General features: G+C 36.3%; 1 protein-coding gene across 24 annotated transcripts in view; it reads left to right on the top strand.

The window, feature by feature from the left end:
• The window catches only part of LOC100752044 (regulating synaptic membrane exocytosis protein 2), a 390,889-nt gene that overhangs the window by 264,283 nt on the left and 99,524 nt on the right, over nucleotides 1-27,082 (top strand). For 10 of the 24 annotated variants that reach the window (XM_035449593.1, XM_035449578.1, XM_035449580.1 and 7 more), the window contains 2 exons: nucleotides 2,310-2,399; nucleotides 23,438-23,538. The exons of 8 other annotated variants lie outside the window; for them this stretch is intronic. In XM_035449593.1, the coding sequence (XP_035305484.1) occupies nucleotides 2,310-2,399; nucleotides 23,438-23,538 (191 nt within the window). The remainder of the gene's footprint in view (nucleotides 1-2,309; nucleotides 2,400-23,437; nucleotides 23,539-27,082) is intronic. 6 more of the 24 variants (XM_035449596.1, XM_035449585.1, XM_035449586.1 and 3 more) reach the window with 1 other exon arrangement.

Here is a 27,082-nt window from a genome sequence, read left to right as displayed (position 1 = left end):
AGCCGATGGAAGGTCCTCTCTGGGTTGTATCAAGTCTGTGTGACGTGTGTTAGAGCACACTGAAGCTTATGAATCATAATCTAGATGAACTAGGAATCTGTGCTCTTTGAATCAGTTTTTTTATAAGATTATCTGATGTGATGAAGGCTACCTGGGATACAGCTGTCTTGTAGACATTGTCCACAACATAGTTAGATTCTCATGACTTCTCTGTCTTCAGATTAGCTAGTTTAGTTAACCAATACTAAGTTTTCTCATCTACAGACTAAAAATACTAAAATAAAGTAACAATTTAGGAACTTAATACCTTAAAATTCTTAAATTTTAGCAATATGTCAGTTTTATAATATTGTAAAATTTAGGTTCACAACTGAATATCTAATCAGTGAAATATTTAATTGGAATCTTCACAAAAATAATTTGATGTTTTACTAAATAAACTTTCCTATTCAGTGATTCCATATCTGAAGAGAGAGAGAGACAGACAGACAGAGACAGAGACAGACAGGGTTTCTCTGTAGCTATGGCTGTCCTGGAACACATTCTGTAGACCAGGCTGTCATCAAAATCACAGACATCCCTCTGCCTCTGCCTCCAGAGTGCTGGAATTAAAGGCATGCACCATCACCTACCAGCCAATTACTAATATTATTAGGGCATATTGCCACATTCATTCAACATTATAGAAAGACAAATTAACTTACATTCTTTACTTGTGCATGGTGACACTTTGTGGAGCTTAAACTGTATAGAGTGGTGACGGTGAAAGAAAGCCCCAGAGTGCGAGATAGCCCAGCAGGTACCAGGTCAAGCATGATGACCCGAGTTCAACCCATGAAACCCACATGGTGGAAAGAGAAGATTAAAACAACTCTTACAAGCTGCCCTTGACTTCCACACATGGCACTGTGTGTGCGTGTGTGTGTGTGTGTGTGTGTGTGTGTGTGTGTGTGTGTGTGTGTGTAAGTGTATGTGTGTATGTGTGTTTTAATGAACATGTGTACACATGAGCATTGTGCATGAGCAGACACAGACACACACAATAAATCAATACATAAACAAACAAGCAAATAAAAAAATGAGGTATTTCTAAAAAGAAGGCAAGTGACAAGGTTGTTTCTGAGAGCTACTATCGAGAGCTCCAGTGATGATCAGTAGTTGACAATGACATTTGTAGTATATGGCCAAGAAATTGCAATCTACCCACTGCCATTGCCTCTTTGCCTCTTTATCTCTTTGCTTTGCTCTGCCTTTTTTTTTTTTTTTTTTTTTTTTTTTTTTTTTTTTTTTTTTTGTGCACTCCACTCTGCTTCATCTACAGAGGTCTCCTGGTCGTTCTTGACATCAGATGTACTTCTCACCTAAAGTGTTTACACGCGGATATTCTTACCTGTACTGTCCTTTCCCCCTACATGAATTTGCCTTCTTAGAGAGGACTTCAGTGACTGTACCACCCACATTCCGTTTCCTTCTCACTTCCTTAATGCTTGGCTGTTTAGCGTTTGTTTATCTCTAAGTCACTGTATGCTTACATGCTCATTGCTCTTTTTCATTAAGTTACACATTTTATCAAAACCTTCATGTGACTATCTATGGATTTGCCTATTTTGTCTTCTGCTACGTCCTTGGGATGCTGAATATTTAATTATTGAGTGAGTGTGCATTACAGCAATTTGCAAATTATTCTAGACAGTTGGATATGCCGAGAACTCTATACTCACCATGCCAAGCTGTTACTGCTTTTGCCTTGCTTTATCAATACATTGGTTGAAGTATTTCATAGCATAAGAATTTTGTTATCATTTAATGAAGGTAATGAATATAGTAACCAACTAAATAGCCATTTTATTACATATTGAAATGAATTTTCTCTCATGTATAAAAAAACTCCTTAAAATTGCATAGAAATATTTTGCCACAATAAAACAATTCCTAATAATTTTTACCTATAAAACAAATTCACATTTTTGATATCAACGAAGTAAAGGTAGTATACTTCCTATGAAGCCATTTAAATTCTCATTAATTATTTTCTTCACACATTGAATCCACTCATCTTATTGAAAATAAATTTAGAAGTTTATAAAAAGTATAGTTTAATATTTTAGACTTTGAGATCCACAAAAACAATCCAAACTATATCAAATTCCTTTCTTTAAAAATTTTAACAACTTATATGATACGTTGGAGAATTTATCTTTAAATAATCCCAATTCCTGAAGTAATTTAGTTTCTTGCTATGTTCTGTGTTTGTGACAAGCTCTGATTACTTGTTTTGTTTTTGTTTTGTTTGTTTTTATCTGTACTAGAAGTTACATGGGAAGACCAGCAGGGAACGACACTAGGTGCAATAAGTGATGACAAACCCTTGCTGACACAGAAACTCCAACCTGAGCCAGGTTTGTCAGGGGTGGACACCGCGTGAAAGCATGAGCATATAGACACCGCGTTTCATGCTTTCGGAATGCGCGTGGCCTTGCACTTGTTTTCTCGTTTTGATGTGACTTTACCGTGTGTGGATCCCATCACTTGTTTATTAAATTAGCGTCGTGTTTTTAAAGAACAGCCTAACGTACAGGAAAAACTGACCCTGTAAGCACAAGGGAAAGTCCACTTTATGTATCTGATGGTGGCTTAGTTCAGAAGCACTCACTTCCCCAGGCACGACTGAAGAAGGCTCAGTATGGAGATTGAGTTTTGCCTTTCTATGCATTCCTATCTTTTCATTCTACAAATGCTAGAAAAATAGCTCTCCTGTAGGATTTACTTACAGCTTTTAGAGTCAAAGTTACTGACTATGACATGAAAGAAAAAGGATGGCGCAGTTTATGAATTCAATAAATGTCTTTTCAAATCATTGATTTTTGCCGATAAGTTGAAATATTTTGTTTTCCTTTCGTCTTTTCCTGTCCTTTTTTATTTTTGCAAAAGTTTGATTAACTGCATAACAAACCCCCATCCCCCATATTTTCAGAGGAGTAAGGAAAGAAATACAAGCTGTAAAGATCAATTCAATAATTAGTACTACATTAATTCTTAATTAGATGATTGAGTGTACAGTAAAATTTTATCAAGTGTAAAATACTCAAATGAAGTTTTTACTAGTTATAATATTTTAAATGGCTGTCTGTAGGATCAATGACAGTGTATCTCTATATGTTGACTTATTTTTTCTTAGAGCTTAAAATTCTATAGTTTAAACTTATCTATATACATTAAAATAGTTCATGCACAAATATTAATCGCCACCCTATTGTATGCTGACATTAAGGTTGATAAGGAATTATTTGAGTCCGCAGGAGAGACAAAGAACCCATGAAGCAGGTGCGGTGAGTGCTGGAATGTTAGCATTACCACAGGTGCTATGAAGAAGGGCGGGGTGCATGGAGAAAGCGTTTACATAAATAAGTCCAGCATGCCAGGAAAGATAGCAAAACCCAGTGAAAATATAATAAAATGACTCATTTTAAGACTTTAAATATACTCATTAGAGCTGTAAAAGGAAATCTTATAATATCTTAACTGAAATATCATTTTACTTGGAAATAGTAATTACTGTAAAACATTTAAGGAGATTGAGATGTAAATACAAAGTAAAATTAATTCATGTTATGATTTAAATAACAAAAAACTACCCCTTAAAAGCATCTGCCCAGCTAAACATTTAGTCCAGTAGTAGAGCTCTTGCTTTTGTTGAGTAAGGTTCTGTGCTAGATATCTGCCACTATAAACAAACAAAATGAATAACTAATTCTCTTTGCAATATTGTGTAATGTGGATTATCCTTGATCAAAAACCGTTATTTCGCATCCTACCTGACACATGTTTGTGGCCATATAAATACAGATTCCTGTATGGAAATCACAAGGCAATGCAATGTTTGCCTAGAAGAGCATTAAGTCTTACAAACACCAAATTTCAAAGACTAACTTAAGTATTTTTGGTTTATTCATGCTTATATATGTGAGTATATATATGTATACATATATGTGTATACATACATACCATACGTAAAATATGTATAATCACATGCATCCTTTAATTGAACAAAACCTACTTACGATAGAGGAAATTAGTGAGCACTTCATGTCATTATAATGATTTAAATTTTATGTTTTGACAATGGTTAGTTTTACTGTATATTATGACAACTGGTTTGTGTAAACCCAATCCCTAAATTTTAGGAATTGGTCATGCAATAGCCTAGTGAAAGATAATAAATGTTGAAAAACCAAGATGGTTTTGTGCTTTTAAAGGACAAGAAGGATCTGTAGATGATATTTCTAACGTGGGACTTAAGAGGGATGTGATGGGAGAAAGTAAAACTTTACCATCTGGTGCTGATCGCTCTAAACAGCCTGTCGTAATAGTGAGCTCTGTGGACAGTGTGCTTGGAGCAATTTATGTTCAGGTGAATCTGTGGTATCCGTAGTCTACTAGCTAACGTCATGCTCAGCATATGGTTTTACTCACTAAAATTAAAAGATCGTCTTTCACGAAGAATCAAGATTCCTTATCAGACATCGACTGTAGTCAAATGTGGCACTAGAAAACGTGCCTGGGTGTGTAATCCTAAATGAGAGATGGAAAGGTCTTGGCATATCAGGAATATATATTGTTCCTCTTTTCAGTTGCCCTTCTATGAATTTATGCAAAAGTTATTTATAATGCTGGGAATTTTGCCATTTTTAGGAAGTGTGTCAAGAATAGGTGTGAGGAGCACTTCTGGACTAGGTCAGTAATTTATGATATGGATTACACGTGGACTGAGTGTTGTGGAGCAGCATCTGCTCTCAGCTCTTTTAGAGATTGTGTAACACTTCCAGAAAGGAATGGCTTTCTTCACTTTCTAATGCGATGGATGGATTCCCCAGCACTCGGGAGGCAGAGGCAGGCGGATCTCATGAGTTCCAGGACAGCCAAGGCTACACAGAGAAACCCTGTCTTAAAAAAAACACACAAAAAAAATCTTGTGTGATGGATCGCTGCAGAACTGGAGATCACTGGGAGAGTATAAAATATAACAATTTGGGTGTAGCTTTTATCCCCAGACTTCCTGTCTCGTATAGTCGTCTATATTTCTTATTAGTCGGATCCCATTAGATTTGGCTTAGGTTGCCAATTTGAAGAAGCTTCTTTGTTTTTTTAAGTTCTGGACTTAAGCTTCAACATATGCTATGCAAAACTCAGCCCTAAATATTCTCAATATAAATGGAAGATGCATGATCACGGATGATACATAGTTTATTTTTTTCAGTGAGAAATCTGTGTTTGTTTTTTCTAGACAGGATTTCTCTGTGTAACCCTGGCTGTCCTGAAACTCATTCTGTAGACCAGTCTGGCCTCGAACTCAGAGATCCTCCAGCCTCTGCCTCCTCAGTGTGGGATTAAAGGCGTGCGCCACCACAAGGGGCTCAATGAGCAATCTTACTGCAGACAAGAGTGCTATGGTTGTTATTAATACAATGAGTGCTATTAAATACTAAAACGAAAGTAAAACTGTTGGATTTATATTTGCTTTGTGATTTCATCTGCACTTAACAATAAAGAGAAACTCCCTGTGAGGGGGGAAAAAAAACATACTTCTACATAAAATAGTTTGGCCACATATTGTATTTGCCACATAGGAAAATGTGCGGAGGAGAAAGCTGATTGGGTGACTTCATGTGTAATGAATGTTTGGAAATACCCAGGTTCATACGTTTTCATGTCAGAAAGTCATGGAAAAGTAGTCATGCATTTAAATCATTCAAAATGTGGGAAAACAGCACTTTAGTGATTTCTAACAAGTTTGGTGATTAATTAATACTATCCATAAGAGGCTTATTAGTTTTAATTAGTTACTTTCTGTGTGTGAAAGGTGTGTTGTTATATCTAAGGACTTTTTTGAATTGCCTATTTCTGTGATAATTACTCTGAAACCTCGTTGGTACCCTTAGGTTCCTGTCTTATCTGAAAATCAGTCTGTGGGCCTTTTTCTTGCCTTGTTTTTTGTTTGTTTTGTCGTTGTTTTTGTCTCTGTTTTCTTTTGTTTCTTTGTTTTTTAAATCAACCAAATGAATCTACATTGGAGTACCATATATTTTTATGACATAGTAATAGTCAGTGTAACCACTTAGGCTTTGCTAATTACTGTGGCATTAGCTATTGTGTAAGTTCTACTTTTAGCCCTGTACAAATTGAGTGTTTTTTTTTCCCCAATATAAACATTTCTGTATAATAACATTTATGTAATTTCCAACTAAGGTGAAGATAGGGATTTTCCTTCAATTTATCTTTGGAATTATGCTTCATAAATTTATTTATTTTCCGTGACTTATCATTGTATTAAATCTGATACATAAAATTTCTCTTGGGTATTTTTTGAATTTTATATTTTTCTTTTCTTTTATTTTTTAACACATTGAGATTTCTTGAAAGAATTTATAATTTGCTCAATCTAAAGAACAATTCTAAACTTGTCTTCTAATTTGATATTTTTGTCCATTAAATCTGGGAAGATGAATCAGGATTCTCTTCTTAGTTACTTTTCAAACTTTCTGATAATTTATGGATTGTGATAGAATTTATTTTTTCTCGATAGAGAAAAATTGTGCAAAGTAAATGAAGTTAATACTTAATAAGATGCAAATTAACATGTAAGCTCCCAGTACACTTATAAACATAGACATCACTTGATCCTCAGGGCCTCTCGCAGACACCGGCGGATTCCTGTCACCTTCCTCCTGACTCGTCCCTAAGGTCATCCTGCTTGAGTACTTGCTCATCCCAGCTTTTTAGAAAGATACATCTCTTACAGATGTCATGGTAGATCTCTGAACTAGTAAATTTGCATATTACTATTAGCTTTGTTCTCTGAAGCGCTTAAACTTTTGGTGTTTCTTTTTCACTGTGTTGGAAATATTTGAACATAATGCTCGTTCCTAAAGGATGTCTGCTAACTCAACTGCGGTTCTGTCCAGGCACAGTCCTGAGTAGAAAGTGCTTTTCTCTGTGGTGATGAGTGGGAGTGTCATTAGCCCATGAGCGGAGCGTTAAATAGATGCTGCTGGTGAAAACCGCAGGACCTGTCTGTCTGCTTCTTAAAGGAAAGTTTGTTACAGATTATGGTGTCTGTATGAACTGTTCATATATGTTCAGAAGAAATATAATATTCTTATATGAAATATTTCTGAAAAAATATAAAACAAGCCATTTACAAGGAAAAACATTTTGATTTGCTTAAAATTTTGCATAGCAGGGGTGGTTATGCCCATTTTCAATACCTCACTATTTACACCAAATATGGTTAATGAAAATAATGTATAGTAGATTTTTTTATTTTAAGATCCAAAATGTCTGAGTATTTAGCCAAAATACCTAGTTTTTTAGCATGTATGTGTGTATATTTTATTTGAGTTAGACTCATGTCCTTTTCTGATTTACAGTTTGATGGTTCTTTATATTCAAAAAATATTTCTTGAAGGATACTTTTACAAAGTGATGAACTAGTGCTTTGAGTTTTTATAAATTTGGTTTTTATTTCATTGTGATTTGCAAAAATATTTGAACAATAGAAAAGGTGCTGAATGTTTACTTTACAAGCTCTTTGTATTTTCAAAGTCTAAAACAAAGATCTGGCCGTAACTGCCACAGGAGCCGGCACCATGGTACGGGGTACTTTTTTGCTCTCTGGGAGCACGCTTAGCTGGTTCTGGTTAAATGGAGGTCCCGGTTTGCTGGTTTCAGAGGAGTGTGGTAACTGGGTTTTGACTGCAGGAGAAAGTCATTCTTAAACCACCATTGACAGCATTGACAAGGATAATATTGTGCCATGGTCAAGTGAAAGTCTCAGACATGGGAAGTATAGGGAGCTACACAAAACTTCTTTTTAAAAATTTACTTCATCGTTAAGAATTCCTCACGTGTATCCAATGAACTATGCTTATACCATTTCCTACCCCCATCTTATCAAATGCCGCCTCCCAACTTCATTTTGTTTTTATTAACTCGTCGAGTCCACTGGCGCACGGGGACCTACCAGGTGACACACAGCTTCCTGTAAGGCTCAGTCTGCTCTCCTTCACCACACATGTGCAAAACCTTGCAGTGAGTTAGCTTGTCAGGCAGTGTGATTGCTGAAGCCTGATATGTGACTGCAAGTGTTTGTTTTAATTGGGAGTGTTTTAACACGTGCTGTAAATATAACTGGAACCCCAAGGAAGGCAAGAAAGCTGGTTATAAATGGAACGGATTACACATGGAGGCTTGCTGATTTGCTGGGTGCCTCTGTCTGCCCGAGTTATAGTTTATATATACTCTTTTGACCTGTTCATCACTATGTATCATAGTTACATAAATAATGAAAGCAATTTAACAGACCTTCTTTGTCAGTAGTCAGGTGGAGATATGTCCTTTTTATTCCCTTTATGAATATTATAAAATTTGTATTAAATGACTGTAAGAATGTCGGGCCTGGGCTACTCGACCATGTGTGGTGTGAGGGTCTTTTTTAAACGTCAAGTTCAGGTCTCATGCTGAGAGGATGGCTTCTATGTTTCTTTGTCTTCTGACTTTTTGCCTCACAAGTTCTTGGGTCATAGAGCATTGAGTAGGAGAAGAGCCAGGTAATCAGGAAAACGTTCATTCTGTTAACGATCCCGCCACTGTATTTGTTTGTAACTTTGGGTAAGCTCACTTGAACTCTCTCTGTCTCCACTATTTACTGTAACAATGAGTGAAGAGGAGAAGAAATTGTCATTTACAAAACAATATATAATATGAAAACCATGTCAATTAATCCAGTGTGCAGGAAAATGCTTGGAAGAGAGGGAAGCTTAATTAATTGCAATTCATGTTTTCTGAAAGAAAGAAAAGCACCTAAGTTGAGATATTGTATCTATAAACAATCTTTTCTTCCCACTTCTTACCAATTTACTTTCAGCATGTTATCCTTTTAACTATTTTAGCACTGTGCTAATGTGTATCTATGGAAGTGTTGTGTCAAAGAAAAAATGCGAGAGACAGAATTCAGTATGGGCCTGTGTTATTATGTATCTAACTTTTTACAGTGTCTTCACAGTGTGAGTGAGATGGGAATGGAAAGCGGGAACAGCTTGTAGCTTTCTGAAATACATGCACATGGGCACATTTCAAGATAGTTTTTTCTTGTGGTCAATCATATTAGGGGCCTCTAGTTTGAAATACAGTTATGAGGAATATCTTATTTTGATATATGAAAAATGTGCTTACATAATAAAAACAACATTGCTAGGTGTCAGGATGTGTCATTCCTGTTCCAGTTATTTTATCTTTCATCTTTTTCTAAGACTTCTTATTATTTTTCTTGTGATAGAACGATTTCATTTTCTTGCCATCCATGAAAAGAACATTTGTTTTAAGAATTAATTACCTCAGGACTTAAAATCCTAATGTGTTTGTATTCCGACATGTTTTTTTGTTCCTTCAGAAATCACTGAAAGCCCCCAATTCACCTCATCTAGAACAGAGCATGGTGTTTAAGAATTCTGTGCCTTCGGTTCAGAGAAGTGTGTTTGATCTCAAGAGGAGACTGTAACTTAGTGTTATGTTATTTCTGTGTCGATTGCACTAACACTACCTCACCACCATGTTGACAGATTTTCTTTGGAAGCTCAGTTTAATTGGCTTTTTTCCTTGATTTCAAATTACTATATAAACCAGTATCTTTTCAACTTCTCAAGTAGTATTTAGAAAAGTATTATTTCCCAAATGTATGTCTTATCCATTGTAGTCCATAGTGCTTTGCAGGGATAAATGTTAAAAGAAACTGTAGAAGCAACCTATATTGTGATATTTGTAAGAATGTTCTGCATAAATAGTTATTATAAAGGAATATGGTCAAAAGAAATTTATCAAAATTAACGACAATTTTAATTTTCAGTGACAAACCACAACCCTATGTTTCATCTACTGTTCTTCTAATGAGTTGTGTTGTATTTTATAATTTTTGTATTTTTTTATTTAAACATTTAACTAGGTATCATTATTTACTGAAATATTGGGTTGATAGACAAACTTTTTTCTGACTAATTGGAGAAACATCACAGTTTGGGTGGAACACGGCTCTTTGTAATAATGACTCAATTCTTTTTTCAGATGCTTAAATACTGAAGGCATTGTCACAGGTTTTAATTTCACTGAGTAATGTCTAAAAAATGTGCACATACAATGAATATTGGTTTTACTAACATTATTTTTCTTCAGTTTCGGTATTCAGGATTGGCTGTACTTAAATAACTGTCAATTTTTAGATCCTCTTCTATGCACTAACTTTATTTTTCTCATTCTGCTAACCTACAGTTTATTACTTTCTTTGCCATCAATTCTTGTTTTTTTTTTTTATGCTATGCCTTTGACTGTATCTTCCCTTCCCTACGACTCTGCATAGCTTTTCTCTCCGAGTGCTTTGGGGCTCTTCCTTTCAGTGTCCTGTAACCTTTGAGTTCCTTCTCTCACACCCATATCCTTTGTCTAAGTCTGTTCATTGTGTGCTGTGGTCACAGAAGAAGTGGAGTCCCCTAGGAAGAAAAGATACACAGGTCTGTCTCTCCTACTGATTTTTCCTTGTTTTTCCCTTCATATAATCTAACTTACCCTGGAAACATTTTACCATTTTTTTTACTCATTTCATAAATTTAACTTTTCTAACATATGAAAATACTTAATTTTGCAGGTTCTTAAAGTATTTTTATTTCAACTTTTTACAGCAGGTGCTCCAATTTGGTGGATAAAACGGTGAATTTCATATAATGTGTATGTGTTGTCAGTCTCTAACTAGAAAAATAACCAGATGCAAAAGATACATACATATATGTATACCTGTGACTATTTATGGAAGAAACTCAGCTAGGTTAGATTAATAAGTTAATCGTACTTTACTTCCAAACTTAGATTACTCTTAAAACTTGGTTTGTTCCATTTTTCCATAACTTGAGAAAAACATTCTAGTTACATCATGACCAGCATTGTTCTAGGATCTGAGGATACCAAAGACCTAAAACAGGCCCTGAAGAAAGTTTATTGAATTCATTTTACTTTTTCCCACTATTTAGTAATTAATAGATGATGGTAATGTGCTGTGTGGCGAGATGAAAGATGTCAATAGAGTACATGAAAAGCCAAAGATACCGTACCTTCAAGTCATTGAGTAGGCTTTATTGATACCGGGGTGGAGGATAAATAGTCCTACGTGATTAAGTCATTTGTCAGGTGCTTGTGTATTTAGAGGGAAATACAGGTTGTATCCCCTTTAGGAGAAAGAGGTCATTTTCTAGATGGGTTAAGTCAAGGCTCACTTGGATTATCCAGGTGTAAAGGGTTAGTAGTAGCAATTAGATGCGTGAGGCTGAAATTAAGAAAAAATGATGTCCCTGGGAGATATGAATGCCATACGAAGGACAGTCAGAAAAAGAAAACATTCAGGGAGCACCAAAATTTCTTTACATTTAAGAAGCAAACAAGGAGTGAGGACCAGAGATTTGTTGGCAGAAACTTCCTGTCAATAAAAGGAGAGCCTTCGAGAACCAGAGCATTGTAAGACAGGATCTAGGCAGCCGGACAGATTCGAGAGAAAAAGACAGGTGCGTTATTAAATGATAGAATCAATTGACAGTGGCCTTTGGAGGGCAGGGCTAGTGAACTTTACAGTAGTGGAAGCCAAATTAAAGAGAGAGAAGGGTAATGGAAAAGAAAAATGATAATAAATGAAGAACTTGGCCTTCTTGGTGCTGAAGAGAAGTTAGGAGGAGCAGCTTCCTTGGGGCTGAGAAGACGCTCACCAAGCAGACAGAAGCTGATGACAGTTTACCACATGGAGACCCTAAATTCATGATGGCACCGTTTCCTTTAAATTTGTGTGATCGACTCCTAGTGCAGCTCTGATATAATTATTTAGATCCAAGACTCCTCGATGTTATATAAGAAAGTGAGAGAGAATGAGGAGTTTAGGGGTCCATGACAAGGCAGGTTGAAGTAATTGCTGATTAATGAGCAGGAAAAGCCATATGAAGTAATGGGTAGATGCGGATTTTTTAAATTTCTGAGAGAAAAGATGAGATTTGATATGATATTGAAGATAAATTAAAGAAAATAGATTATTATCAAGGCTTACTCCGATACTTGATCTTTTTTTTTTTTTTTTATCTTAGACATTTACTAATAATGCAAGGAGATCAAGTTTGGTCCCAGGAATGGGTTTCTGAGGTAAAAATATATGGCAGTTAGGGGAGGCAAACATACTTTAATGCTAGAACTTTCTATAGGTGATTAAAGCTACTGAGGGTCCATGATGGTCCATGATAGAAGAGCTGTGTTGAAATTTGCTTTGGAATTGAATAAACATAGAAATGGTTAACATGGGATTAGAACAGTAAACACAGAGAGCAGAAATGCAGGCCTAGAAAGTAAGGGTAGTGTTGGTGAGCGCTGTCTCTCTCACCCACCCACCCCCTACTCTGTGTGTGTGTGTGTGTGTGTGTGTGTGTGTGTGTGTGTGTGTGTGTGTGTGTGATGTTGTAAGCGTTGAACAACTTTATGTCAGAGTGTTTCTGAGAGGGCTGGTATTGTAGGGTCAGCCTTCCATTCTGTTAAGAAGCGGTGGCTTCTCTGCATTTTAGGGAAAAGGATGGGATGTCAGAGTCTACTGGGGCAAGCAAAGAATGTCTCTAGTCAAGGCAGGAAGATTTAGAGAACAAAGGTCATGATTTTTAAAACAAAACAGATTGGAATTTTTAAAGAAGAAAATGAGTATTTGGTAAAGAAGTTTTCTAGTGGCAAAATGCAAAAGGGGAAATTAAGCTACCCTAAGGGAAAATTTTTAGAGTTTGCATTTAGAGGTTATTAAAGGATTGTTTTGAAAGAGCCAGAGGGTAGAAGTTCCGTGCTCGAGAGTTCAGAGACTCTGGGGAAGAGGGAGCTGGCAATGACGGCAGTGCTCCATGGAGGAATGACGGAGTCTAGTGTGCACAGGGATTGGAACTTAAGGAAGGGAGAGGGAGAGATGGAAATGATAGAAATACTCCCATATAAAATTCTCAAAACTAAGTGTTAAAAGTTTACAGAGAAAACGTTGTGTTGGCTTCTGATACAGCTATAAAACAGGTTTGTCATTAGGTGAATGTACTCTGAAGTCTTTCTTGGCTACATTTTGAGCACTGATAGGTGACAGGCCTCTCCGACTCTCTCTGTTGCAGTCATAATGCTGCAAATGAGGTCTCGGTCTGTACTAACCCGCATCATGTTAGTTAGATTAACTCGGGTAGGTGAAGGTCAGTGTGTTCTGTCCAAAGCCGTGAACGAAAGAGGGGCCGGCAAGGAGGAGCCAGGAAGGGGCTCTGACAGAGGAAATGCTGTTAGTGAGTGGTGAGAGCAGCTCAGGGTGGAGGTGAGCAGCAGGTCAAAGTGAGGTGAGTTAATGCTTTACTGATGCTGACTGAAGCGTGGAACCCTGAAAGGGGAGCCTAGACTTTCTCAGCGTAGACTCACATCTCCAGTGAGGTTGATGCTTATTTTCTTTATCGATACAACCTATTAACAGCTCAACCCAGAATGTGTGGGAAAATATATGGAAGCAGATGTTCTGTTATAGAATTATTATAGTTTATACATTTTTGTGTTTTATTACTCTTATTTTTATTTGCTACTATATACGCTTATTTTATATGTGATATATATATATATATATATATATATATATATATATATGTTATATCAGGTGTATTAGTTAGTCTGTGACTGCTGGTGCAGATTAGAATTGCCACACGAATCTGCATCACAGCTTTGTCATTTCTGAACCAAAGCGTCTGCATGGGCTGAAGCAGCAGTGTTGAGGTCAGACAGATGTGATTCTCGGGGAACACTCACTAGGAAAGTGAGCCCCGGCTGGCTCCCAAACACTGCTCCATTTTGGTAATGAACGTCAACTGGCTTAAAAGAATGTCTATGTTTGGGGATGGGTTTGAACTCATGACCTCACACATCCTGAGCACATGGCGCACCACTGTGCTACAAGCCTTAGCTGGATTGTCATGTCTCCGTAGGAGAATAGAAGTTTTATCACTCCGAAAAAAGAACACCCTCTTTAAAACTTCAGTCAAAGAAATGAGAGAGAGCGGACTGACTATAGAGCGGCCGCTGTAAACATGTTATCAAAATCCTTAGCAGCACAGCATGCTGGGAAGACAATTGGCTGCAGCTCACAGAATGAATGTATCGAGAGCCTTCAGACAAAGTTCCTTGGAAAGCTTGAAGAGAAAACTGGTGAAGGTTACATAATGGCATTTCCTTAAATACAAAATTCAGGGATAAGTAAATATATGAAAAACATCTAAGTCGCAGTCCAGTGAGGGATATTAATTGAAGCATGATAGTTAATTGAAATATGAAAATGAGATTATGAGAATAACAGTAAAAATTAATGTGATCAATATGAATCCAGAACCTTAAAAATGTTGATGGACTTTTTGGTGGGCGCGGGTCTTGTGATAGGGTTCAGTGGAGAAAGGCATTGCCACCAAGCCAGAAGCCACATAGTGAAAGGGAAAACCCAACTCCAGCAATTTGTCTCTGGCCTTCACAGCATACAGTAGCTTTTGTATGCCCACCCTACCCCCTCCAGCTAAATAAATAGTTAATAAATATAATACATTTTTAAAAAGAAAAAAATACTGGTTCTTTTAATCTGATTAGAATTAAATTCACATATAATAGATTCACCAAGGTAAATTATGTAAAAATTAGATAATTTAATGGAACATTGGCTAAATAAATCATATATGTACAACCTTAAATTTGTTGTCATTTAAATATTAATAAGAATTGTATTGTTATAGAAATACTCTCGCTTTCGTAATTTGAAAGAAATTGCAAGTACTTTTCATAATGTGCCTCAAGTTATGTAATAAGCTTATTTTTTTAGCAAAAGATATGAACTTCTTACTTATTTTGTGTGTATTATTAGCAGACTCATAAGTTTTCGAGTTACAATTTTGACACTAAGTTTAATACACCAGTAATCTCTAACCAACTAGCCAGTAAGGTGTTTGAATAATGGATATTCCCAAGGTTATTTAAAATAAACAGAAAAATTTAAAAATTAAAATTGTGTGTGTATGTGTTTACATGCACACATGTACCTTTTCATTAAATAGAAGAATAAAAATAATGCTGCCTAAGATGGAATGCTTTCCATTTCAAAAGTAAGCAAATAATTCCCAATAAAACAAAACAAAACCCTACCATGGAAAAGGAAAATAAGCAAAAAACTAGGACAACTCATTTTCTCATTTAGGAGACGAGAGTTGTTGTAATGATTACAGAAATCTGGGTCTTAGCATAACTGAATGTTTAGCAGTGTGTGGGTCCTGGTTTTTTATATCTAACTACGTAACCAATGGACAATAATCAAAACATTGGAGATTTTTGTCATAAAATTCTAACAGATGCCCAAAATATATTATTAATAAAACCATGAGTCCCTCAACTATTTAAGGCTTCCTCTTAATATTATTATAGATCAAAACCACACACTTTTACAGTTAGTAATCAACTCTAGATTAAATGTCTTAATAATCATAATGTCTACTAACACAACAATTAAAAAAGTAAGAAAGTCTTAAAAGTTCCTTCTAAAGTAGCCATATGACCAGCATGCTTCATTGTTTTGCATTAAAGTTATTATTCTCTAGTTATCACAATGGCATATTAAATTTACGATACCAAATAATTGGTCTATATAAAGGAGAAATTCCTCATAAAGTTCTTAACCTAGGGCTGTTAGATTTCATGTCCTGCAATCCATTTTGCCAGTGAATGTTTACAAAACATCCCTTCAGCAGACCTCCGTCTAGACATTGAGTATAGGACAGTAACTACAACCCACGGGTCTCTCCTGTACAACGTTTTGACCAGAAAAAGTACCCAAGCTGTTTGAGGAATAAAGAATGAAATAATTAGTAGCTCCTCCCCCGACAACACACCCTTGACTTTCCAAAATATCTGTGACACGTTGAAAAGCGGAAAATGAGTCCAACATGCCGACGAGGAAATGGAGAGAGACACTAGAAGGTTGAGATGAGAACAAGACAAGAATTTGGAGATTATAAGTGAAGATCAGCCCAGTCTATTTCAAGGCTTATTGTGGTTCCTCGGTGTCACTTGTATTCATATGGGAACTACCAGAAGGTTAAATTCAATCCGGATGAAGTTAAATGCCACACCTAGTCGTCTAGTCCTCCAATTTATTTCTCTTATGGGTGACCTCAACTAGGTTTTATTCTTCATTATTATTACCCATTTTTTAGATTTTTCCTATTTGAGGGTCATTCCTTCAGTGTCTGAAATAGGATTAGATGGCATGACATTCTTTGTAGCTCTTATATCTTTGACCAACTAGAAGCTTGGGGAAAGACCGCACAACTTGATGGCCAGGCAGTGCTACAATTGAAAATCCATGTATCTAAATATCTCCTTTTGCCATTGTAACTTTACAACTAAGGACAAGCCTAAATTGGAATGCCATTTTGTGAAATGTTTATTTAGACACCATGAATAAAATATATAAATTTTAGTTTTTTTAATGTGTGTGTATGCTGTAAATCAAAACGAGTACCTACTCCCCCTAAACCTCTTCTCTCCAATTCTTTCTTCAGCTCATGATCCAAATACATGATTACTTTTTAGGAGGTCAGCATGTGTATTTGGAAACAAATTATTATTGCTCTGGAAGCATCAGATTTAGGATTTCCTATCATTTAATTTAGCAATGTGTCCTTAGTTTAAGTAGCAAACATCTTCTTTTCTCTTCAAGTTTTCTCAATTCAAAGCCTCATATTTATCTTCTTTTTCATGTCTTTTGTTTGAGATAATATCACTATTGATTTAAATTATGATTTAAAATCGTGGCTAATAAAATTTTATTTTATAACTAGAGGCTCATAAAAGTCTTAAAATGCTGAAATGAAAAAATATAAAGGAACCGACATGAACAATAATCATATCACAATAATTAATTTGGGGAAACTATTTGGTTGGTTGTTTGCATTTGTTACATATAATGCAGGGCAACACTAGCAACACTAGCATCCCTAACAAGTCTAAGACTTGATGTGACCAAGCGCTTGCCTGTGCTGTGTTAGTTACCTGCAGAAACAGAAATTTACTGTGTCACTGTTTTCTTTTTGTAAAATGAGCAGAGATGGACCTGAAGGCACATGGAGGCTGAAGCAGGGAGATTGTGAGTTCACACTATGTGTTATGAGCAGTGTTATGAGCCTCTCTAACAAAACAGGACAAAAACTGTTACCAGTTTATCCGTTGACCTATATTTCCTCATAGAACTCGAAGGTCCATTCTTTGTCCAGTCAATTCCCTTTCCGTTTGCCTTGAATCCTATAAATTGATTTTTCATTCCAGGAAGCGGAAGGAAAAAAAAGTTAAACGTGGATGAAACAAAAATATTGTTTCTGGGTTATTTTCCTTTAATTGGGCAAAAGTCCAGCAAAGACAAATTTATTTGCTGGTGGGTAAATGAAAAGAAAAAAAAAGAAATGAAAATGAAGGGGAGGACATGACTAGGTATGGTGGGGAGAAAGTTTATTATAGATAGGCTGGAGAATCGGCAGAGACAGGGACATCTGGGACAGTGGGGACAGCAGGCATGACCCTGATCCATGTGAAGAGAGCGGAGAAAGGAACCAGGTGCGGCAGCCACGAGACCCCGAAGAGAGTAGAGTCCAGGTAACCAAATGGTTGGCTTATGTAAGGAAGGGCAGCTGGGGGAATGGCGGGCGGCCCAGTGGTTTGTCTGGAGTAGGAGGTAGAGAATGCCTGCCAGTCAGGAGGGCCCTGTAACGGGCATGCTGGGAGAACCTGTCAGCCGGGTCCACTTTGATACGTTAGATACCTTAGCCACTTTGTTCAGAGTTTGAAACCTAACAGTGGGGAATTCTTTGTCAGTGGGTCTTCCTCTCTAAGAGGCATTATCAGTTATGGTATAGTGTCCATCTGTCCCTCAGTTTATTCTCCTAGAAGACTTCCAAGTTACTGGTTGGGGCTTTATTTACTCAAATATGTTAACTAGTGAGATCCATTGAGATTTATTGTTTAAGGCCATAAATAAGGGATTTTACACTTGGATACATGCTATAAGTAAGTGGTGGTTGTTTGGAGAGACGAGCTGGTCTTGAGATTGGAAATTTAGATGATAGTGTTAAATACAGCGAATGTAGATTAGTATTATTCTTAAGGCTTGTAGAGGTCTGTTAAATATAAATGATGGTACATAACTCTAATCATAGATTTTGTGTGTATATATGTGTATTCACACATATGTGTGTGCATCTGTGTAGAGACCAGAATAAATGATGCTCCTCAGGCTTCATTCACCTTTTTTTTTTTTTTTTTTTTTTTTTTTTTTGGACACAGTTTCTCATTGGCCTGGAACTTACTAAATTAAGTTGGATGGCCATTGAGTCCAAGGTAGTCAGTCACCTTTCTTTGCTTTCCCCAACACTGGAATTGTCAGTGTGATCCCCACGAGTGGATTTCTTTATGAGCTGAATTCTGCGCTTTGAACTCAAGTCCCCTTGCTTGCAAGTCAAGCATTTAACCACTTGTGCTTTCTTCCCAACTCAGATCCTATACAATTTTTTCATCATTACTAATGAGAAAGACCCTTCTGCACATAAAATTAAACCAATATGTCAAGACCTAAATCTTGTACCATACTTGTTTTATAAATGAAAGGTTTTCAAAGACTTAAATGTTGTTAGTTTTCCAGAGTAGTGCATTTTGCCCCATACGTTGAGTGCTGGCTGGGTTTTCATCATGTCTTTATTCCCATCTGCCCGCTTTGACTGTCCTTTCTCTTCCCACTCCCTGTAATTACTTTCTGCTTCCCCTATAGGACCTCTCCTTTCGGGTCACACACACACACACACACACACACACACACACACACACACACACACACACATTATTTTTTGTTTTTTCTTTAAGCTTCCCTTATGAAAGAAATCATGTGTCTACAAATGACATGATTTCATTTTTCTTTAGCTGAACATATGCTATTATGTATTTGTGCCATGTGTTTTTATTTATTTTTCACTTGTTGACAAGGTGCCCAGCTTAATTCCCCAACTTGACTAACGAACCTTACGTATGAACCTCAGTTCCTTCAACTGAATGTCCTCTGGTAGTGTAACTCGATCCTTCCTAGTTCTCTTGAGGCTTCTGTTGTTTTGTTTGTTAAAGAAACTTGTACACTGTTCCCCATAGTGGCAGTGTTACCACACTTTCCCACCAGTAGCATATTAGGATTCCTTTCTCCCTGTGTTTTCACCGGCATTTTTTACACCCCTCCTTAAAAAAAAAAGTAACAGCCATTCTCGCTGTTATGTTTTGCATTTCTCTGGTGGCTAAAGTGTAAGCATTTTTCATTCATTTATTAGACACTTACATTTTTTAAAACGTATTTAATTTAGAAACAATCTTATTTTATATATCAATGCCTCTCTCCCTCCCATTCTCCCATGCCCCCCAACCTACCCCCTAATTTACCCCCCATCCATTCCCCAGGGAAGGTGATGCCCTCCATGGGGATCATCAAAATCTGTCACATCATTTGGGGCAGGGCCTAGGCCCTCCTAGCCACTTACATTTTGATTTTTCATTTGTCCTTCTTTTTTGAAATGTTTTTTTCAAATCATTTCCCCATATTTGTTGGATGACTCTTCTTTGAAGTTAAAAGTATATCAGGGAGCTTGAGACATGGCCCAGGGGTTAACCGGGATCCACTTTTAAAACCCACAACCAGTTGTAACTCCAGCTCCAGGGGGTCCGATGCTCACATTCAAAAAGATGTGCACATGATTAGGGATAAATCTTTAAAGAAGTTTATTGATCTCCATATGTTAAAGCTGTTAGATAAGGCAAAGACACCTTTCCCGTTATTTAAGTTGTCTGTCCATTCTGTTGATTGTAAATATATAAATAATCCAATCCAAATTCTTGCTTTTGTTCCCTAGGATATTGGAGTCCTATTCAGGAAATCCCTGCTATAATCTTGACGAGTTCTCTTGAGGGTTTTTTTTTTTTTTTTCAACTCTCGGGTTTCAAGTCTTTCATAAAGGTCCATGGGATGCATTTTCAGCTGGTATTTATAAAATATGAGAGGTATGGGTTTAGTTCCAATCTCCGTGTGAATGTCCCGTTTGCTCAGCGCTGTTTGTTTGTCTGGTGTGTACCCTGGAGATCTGGTCAAGAAACAGCTGCTACTGCATTGATTTAGTTCTGAGTTTTCTATGTCATGGGCTTCGTGTCTGTCTTTATCAGGTAGCTGTGCTGTCTCTGTACCCATGAGTGCATTTTGAGATCAGATATCGCCATGCATTCACCCTTGGTTTTCTTACTCGTGATTGCTTTGGTGGATTTTGAGGTTTCCTGTGAATTTGGTTTTTTTGTTAGTTAGGTTGCTTACTTGCTTGCTTGCTTGCTGATTCTGTGACGGATCCCATTGGTATTTTATTTGGGATTGCATTGAATTTGCAGATTTTTCTCTCTCTTTTTTTGGTGCTATATCCATTTTAATAGTACTAATTCTCCCAATACATAAACATGGGAAGTTTTTCCACATTAACATATTTTTTATTTCCTTAATATTCTCATCTCTTGATGCCATTGCTAATGTAACTGTTTATTAGAAAACTTATTAATTTTTATGTTGATTTTGTTTCTTGTTGATTTGCTGGCTTTGTTTATCAGTTGTAAGAGTCCTGATGGAGTCTTGAGTTTTTTTTTTCCCACAGGCAGTATCATACCATCTGGAAATATGGATGGCTGGCTTCCTCTTTTCTCTGTGTTCTTCTGTCTTTATTTTTCTTGCCTAATTGTTCTGGCTAAAGTTTCATTGAAGTTTATTTGAGAATGAGAGCGAACCTTCTTCTTTCTTGATTTTAGAGGAAATGCTTCCATTTTCCCCACATTTAATATGTTGTTCACTATGCGTTTGTTACAAGAACACAGCCATGGTCATTTGTGTAAAAATTGCCTATGGCTGCTTTCATCAGGCTGTGGCAGACTTTGCAGCCATGTTACAGTTTGCACACAATCAAAAGACTGCAGTTTGGGACTGCAGCAATAACTCATTCAGTAAACTGCTTGCTCTGAGGGCATAAGGTCTGAGTTCCATCCGTGTCACTCAGGTTAAAAGAACAAAAACCAGAAATGGTGCCCTGTGCCCATATCCCTGTCACTGAGCAGTCAGAGACAGGCAGATCCCCGGGGTTCACTGGCCTGGCAGCTAATGAGAGACGCTGTCTCAAAAGGGTGGGGTGCACAGTGTCTGCAGATCTGGTCCTGTGATCTAGACATGCACACACATTCATGCACTCACAGACATGAGCACTCCACCACAGGACCAAGTGTACAGACACGCGCAGGTACACACGCGCGCGCGCGCGCGCACGTGCACACACACACACACACACACACCTACAATGTATGTTATTGTTGGGCCTTTAAAATGAAAAGTTTGGCGTTCCTCCCTGTTGACACATTACTTCCTGGTATTCAGAAAGAACTCTGTAGCTGTCATAGAAGTTTCCCATACCAAAACCTAAGTATTAGAAAATGCCTATGTTTATGTGTGTATATTTTATATCTATGTCTCCATGTGCTTAAATTTCATTGTCAATTGGTATTATTTGCGTTTGACATTCTATTCTATTGTGATAGAAACATGAAACTTTTACAAAGATTCTTCCCCAACAGTATTTAACAAACATCTTTTCTTTTCATCACACATACTAGTTCCATCCAGGACTAGTTTTTATTAGTTCTATGAGCTACGAACAATTTTACGGATGTTGTTGAATGGACTAACAGGTGTTACACGTGGCTATATTTCATGTCACAGGTATTCACATATCATTCAGCCTATTCTGCAATCTTTAATATGCAGTCACAGTTATACTGTTATTAGAATATGCCTCTCTTAATAGTTGGTTGGCTCCTTACTGAATAATTGATTGCAGTTGATGGCATAAAAACAGAAGAAATCACATCACTTGGGAGTCTGAGACAGAAATTTAAGGTCAAACTAAACCTGTCTCATAACGAAACAACAGTTGGATGACATATTTAGAGGCCATATAATTTAATTCTTTATGCATACTTTCACCCAAGACTTTGTTAATCTTCCTGGAAAATTGCATTCCCTCTTATCGTATTTAATCAACCTACACTTAACATTTGTTAGTAGCAAGACTTGTCTGTTATATAATAAAATTTTTGCAGAGCAGAAGTAGTATTTTACAATGAATTAAAACACAGTAGCTGAGGAGAGGGTTCTGTAACTGCTACATTTTCTATTCCATTTATATTACTATTTTTTTTGAGATCAGGTAAGTATTAGATGCTTGTTTTGACGGGTCCATTTTTGTCTAGATATCTTTACTTCAGTTGTAAAGTTATGATCTTGAGCAAAGGGTATGTATGTATCTGTGTGTTTATGTTCCTGTCTACATGCATGGGGCTTACAAATTTACATGACAGTGTGTTACTGTAGCCACCAGCTGAGTCCATTAAGTTCATTTTCCTCCTTTGTGTTTTTCAATGTATATATTTTTTTAAATTCTCTTTATGGGAATCGTATACTTTTAGTATGTTCCTTTCATATTTGTTAGGCTTAGTTAAATGAATTTAGTTTTTAATTCTAATCAGAGTTTAAAAACCTGTCTAAAATTGATTTATTTTGAGTTAGTAACAATTACTGAGGACACTGATCTCCTCTTATAATAGGCTCATCATTCATTTTTTCATTTTTAATATTCTAGTTTTAGTTAATTTCGGTAGTATTTTGTATATTTGCCAACATGATGTCATCAAAAGTGTATTCCTTAAACTTATTTCTTATTTTTATAGAAATTTCGAATTCAAGGGTTCCTGATAGCTGGATTTATAATGTATTCTAGGAGAACTTGCTTTAACACAACGCCTAATTTTATGTCAGTAGTTTAAAAGTGCAATTTTAAATTGCATTTTTGAAAACTGGTAGAAAGCAGTTACAAACCAGTTAGATGTACGTGGAATTAAGAGCCAAAGTTCTTGTGCCAAATTTGTATACTATGAAATAATATTCTTCTGGACACAGATGTGCAGGTGTGGTTTTTTTTTTGTATCTAGTTGTCTCTTTTAATGCAAGTATATTTTATTCAGATTGAAATTATTATGTTTAATAATCTTGCTTTTGTTTACCAAAATGCATAGTTTAACTTAAAACAAAGACAATACATTTAATTTGTATCTGCTACTTTGAGTGAAAATAGTGTATCAGCCTTACATTTCTTCTTTTGTACATCCTAATTAGGATTCAGAAGTAAGAACCGAACATTAACTTCATGGGTTTTTCTCTACTTGATAGGTGCTATGGATATAGAGGAGAGAAATCGACAAATGAAAATTAACAAATACAAACAGGTAGCCGGATCAGATCCCAGACTGGAGCAAGATTACCATTCGAAGGCAAGACAATTTTCTTTTTAAAAGTTGTAAAATAGTCAATCATACAAAGCTGCTACATTCTTTTAAACAACTAGATATAGATGAATCTGACACAAACATAAAATGTAACGGCCCAGTGATACTAAATGCTAAGATGTATAATGTGTTTGTGTGCCAGCTCTTAGGGGTATACTTCTCCTCATTGGAAACACATTATTATATAAAACATGCTAAGGATCACATAATTGTGTAACAGATAAAGTTAAAGATCTAAGGACCAAAGCTTTTAGATTTTTTTATTTTATAAAATTTGTATCCCTTCAAAAAATGTTTAGGTGTTTTTTTTTTTAAATACATCTTTTTCTATTTTATGTGTTAACTTCTTTGGTATTTTAATTAATTCTGCTTTACTACTGAGTTATTGGAGCAAACATATGCTTAGGAGGTTCAAAAGGTATTTTAGCAAGTATATTTTTAAATTATCTTCTGGGTATAAGTTGAGATAAGAGGTCTATCCAGGAAGAAAATTAAGAGTATGATTTATCTTTCCCTTCATACCCTTTATGTTTTTAAAGGCATTTTAGAATCATATTATTGTATAAAATGAGTATCCTATCTACTATAATTATTACACATTATATTATCAATATTATCATCATTTTAGAAAAGATTGTCATGAAAAACCAAAGCCAGGATGAAGTAAGGTAAAGGTAGCTTGGGATGAGCAAGACAGGCACATGGGTGGGATTGGGACTTGGCTGATTGGTAAAACACTTGCCTAGAATGTAGTTTGCCCTGGAGACAATCATTAGCGCCATTTATACATAAACAAATAAATCAAGGAAGCAAGCAAAGAAGCAAAGGCAAAAAAAAAAAAAAAAAAAAAAAAAAAAAGGCAGAAGCCTGGTTGGTTGGATGAGCTGCATCACTCATATAATAAAAGTAAGTCCTAATCCCAGCACTGGGGAAGCAAAGACAGGCATATCTATGTGAGTTCATGGCCAGCCTGGTCTACAAAGTGACATCCGGGTCAGCCAAGACTACACAGTGAGATCTTGTTTCAAAGCCATAAACAGTAAGTAAATAAACAAATAAGTCCTCTAGAAGCAGTAACAATGGGTCTTATTTGAAACTCCTGAGAAGTGTATTTCAGGGCCTTGGAGCAAAGAGATGCTTACTATAGGTGTGGCTAAGAATTTTTGCTTCCCAAAATATTAGTTTGAAGTCCTCACCACTCTTTGGTAAATGAATGTTTAAAGCCCCATATTTTAATAAACTCTGACACTAAACATTGTAGGTTTGGAAAAAGCTGGAGTACTAATAAAGAGCTTACGACACTGAGCGAGGTAATGTCAGTTTTCAAAGTGTACTCCCAGAGCACCGACATCCACAGCACCTGGGGCATCTCAGGGCTACTGGCTCTGCCTTCTTCACACCTGTGACATCTCCATCAGATAATTCTGACACAGACTAAAGTTTGAAAACTGTTGCTCCAGTGGCAAGTGATTCTGAAATTTAGTTTTTGTGGTGGAAGTAGTTGGCTAGAAGGCAGAGGTGATTAAGATGAAAACTTGGATTCTTTGTTCTGAGAGTGAGTCATCCTATCTTCTGTAAAACTCGTATGGAGTTGGCCAATCTACAAGCGCATAATAAAAATCACAGCATTCCCTTTTCTGCTGCTAGGACTTGGTACTCAGCTCACTCCGAACTATAATCCATTCACAAAGGTACAAGTGCACTTGTTTCCTACTGTGGAGCTGTCCTTGCTTGGTGCCCTGTGCCCTAGTCATCTCCAGGTTAACCTTGGTGCCCTGTGCCCTAGTCATCTCCAGGTTAACCTTGGCGTCCTGCCCCCCCCTCCCCCGGTCATCTCTAAGTTAGCCTTTCTCTTTTAAAGGTCAAAGAAAGATTACGAAGTATGTTTTTTTCCTGTCAAGATTAAGTTCTTTTAGTTTCCATATTAATAGCTTCTTAGATCAAAATTTTAAGAATCATGTCTTCTTTTTAACAAGAGACACACCTCCAGTCTTATCTATTTTCATTTTCTTTAAGTGCCATTAAAAATACTACTATTGAATTATGTATTTTAATATGTTATGTCCAGATACCCCCAAAAATTAATCTAATAAAGGAACTGCTGTAAATTATTGAAAGTTAGTAATCAATTGTTATAAAATATATAAAGTTAGATTTTTGACTGTTATAAAATAATAGAAACGTTGGTAGCCACCTGTCGCAAAATATAGAAAGCAGGGATATGTACTGCTAGAAATAAAGAAAGGGTAAATAATTTACTGTTCTAAAATATAAAAAAAATTAGTTTATCTACTATTATGAAATATAGAAAGATGAGGTTATAATGGATAAAATCGAAATTGGGTTATGCACTGTTGTGGTATAGAAAGGTTCAGCGAGCTGTATTAGACAGCATAGGGAGGTTAGGCCCATGAGGGCATCTCATCTACTCAGTCATGGAAAATGACGTAGAGCTAACCCAGTTTTTCAGGTTTGAGATAACTGACATGAAACCCAAAGCTTCAGGCATATAAAGCAATGCTGCACTTTTAGCTATAATCCTGGAGTGTCAATGATGGTATTATGAAGATGCGTGTGGAGTCGTATTAAATATGAGACTAGTTTTTAAATCTCGTCAGTCTACCTCGACTGCCCTCTCGGGATTTCTCAAGTCTTCTGTGTGGATAATTCTAAATCTCTCTGAACACACTCACAAAACTAACACGCCCTCCTCAGTGATTCCCTTCAGAAGCATCTTGCTAAGCAACAGGCTTTCTAGAAACATTCTGTGTGTCCTCAGAAACTGGAAGCGGGGTGGGGGTGTTTTTAATAAGACTGTAGGGAATGTGTGCTTTCTAGTTAATGGAGTTAATTGGAGCCCTTGTCAAGGTTTCCCCCAAAGGAGAATAGGACGCTTTCCATGCTTTGAAGCTCCTCCCATCTTTAAATGTGATTCATCCCTTCCGTTCCTGGCAGCGATCTATTGATTAGCTTATTGTTCTTCAAAATCAATGTTCTCTTCATTGGCTCAGAGACATGTAACTTGTCTATGAAACTTAGCAGCACTAATGAATGATAAGTTGACCTGTGATTTCCATAATGATTAATATAATCATTCATAATTAAATATCAAATACCATGAAGAATTATGTAATATTTAAACATATAATGTTTATTTTTGAATTAGCTATATTTAGCATCTTGGGTCATTTTCAAAACAATTCAACGAAAAATACTTTTATGATTTTTACAAATAATAGCATACAACTCATTTAGCACAGAATGTGAAATGAACCTCATTTCTTTTTTAATGTTTTTTTTTAAAGGACATTTTATGGAAAAATTTCTCCAAAAATCATCATGATGTTATATTCTATTATAGCACCTACATTGTAATTTTCTGATTTGAGTACACACAATTAAAAGGCAATATAACTCATGAATTGTTGTGATAATTTCAAATATAGATCAAAAACCTACAATTCATTTAACTTATAGTCTAAAAGGCTATTCTTGGATTCAATGAATTAGTTTTCTACGAGCAGAAGCG

This window comes from Cricetulus griseus, chromosome 10 (assembly GCF_003668045.3).
Source record: "Cricetulus griseus strain 17A/GY chromosome 10, alternate assembly CriGri-PICRH-1.0, whole genome shotgun sequence".
NCBI lineage: Eukaryota > Metazoa > Chordata > Mammalia > Rodentia > Cricetidae > Cricetulus > Cricetulus griseus.
This window is presented reverse-complemented; position numbering and strand designations above follow the sequence as displayed.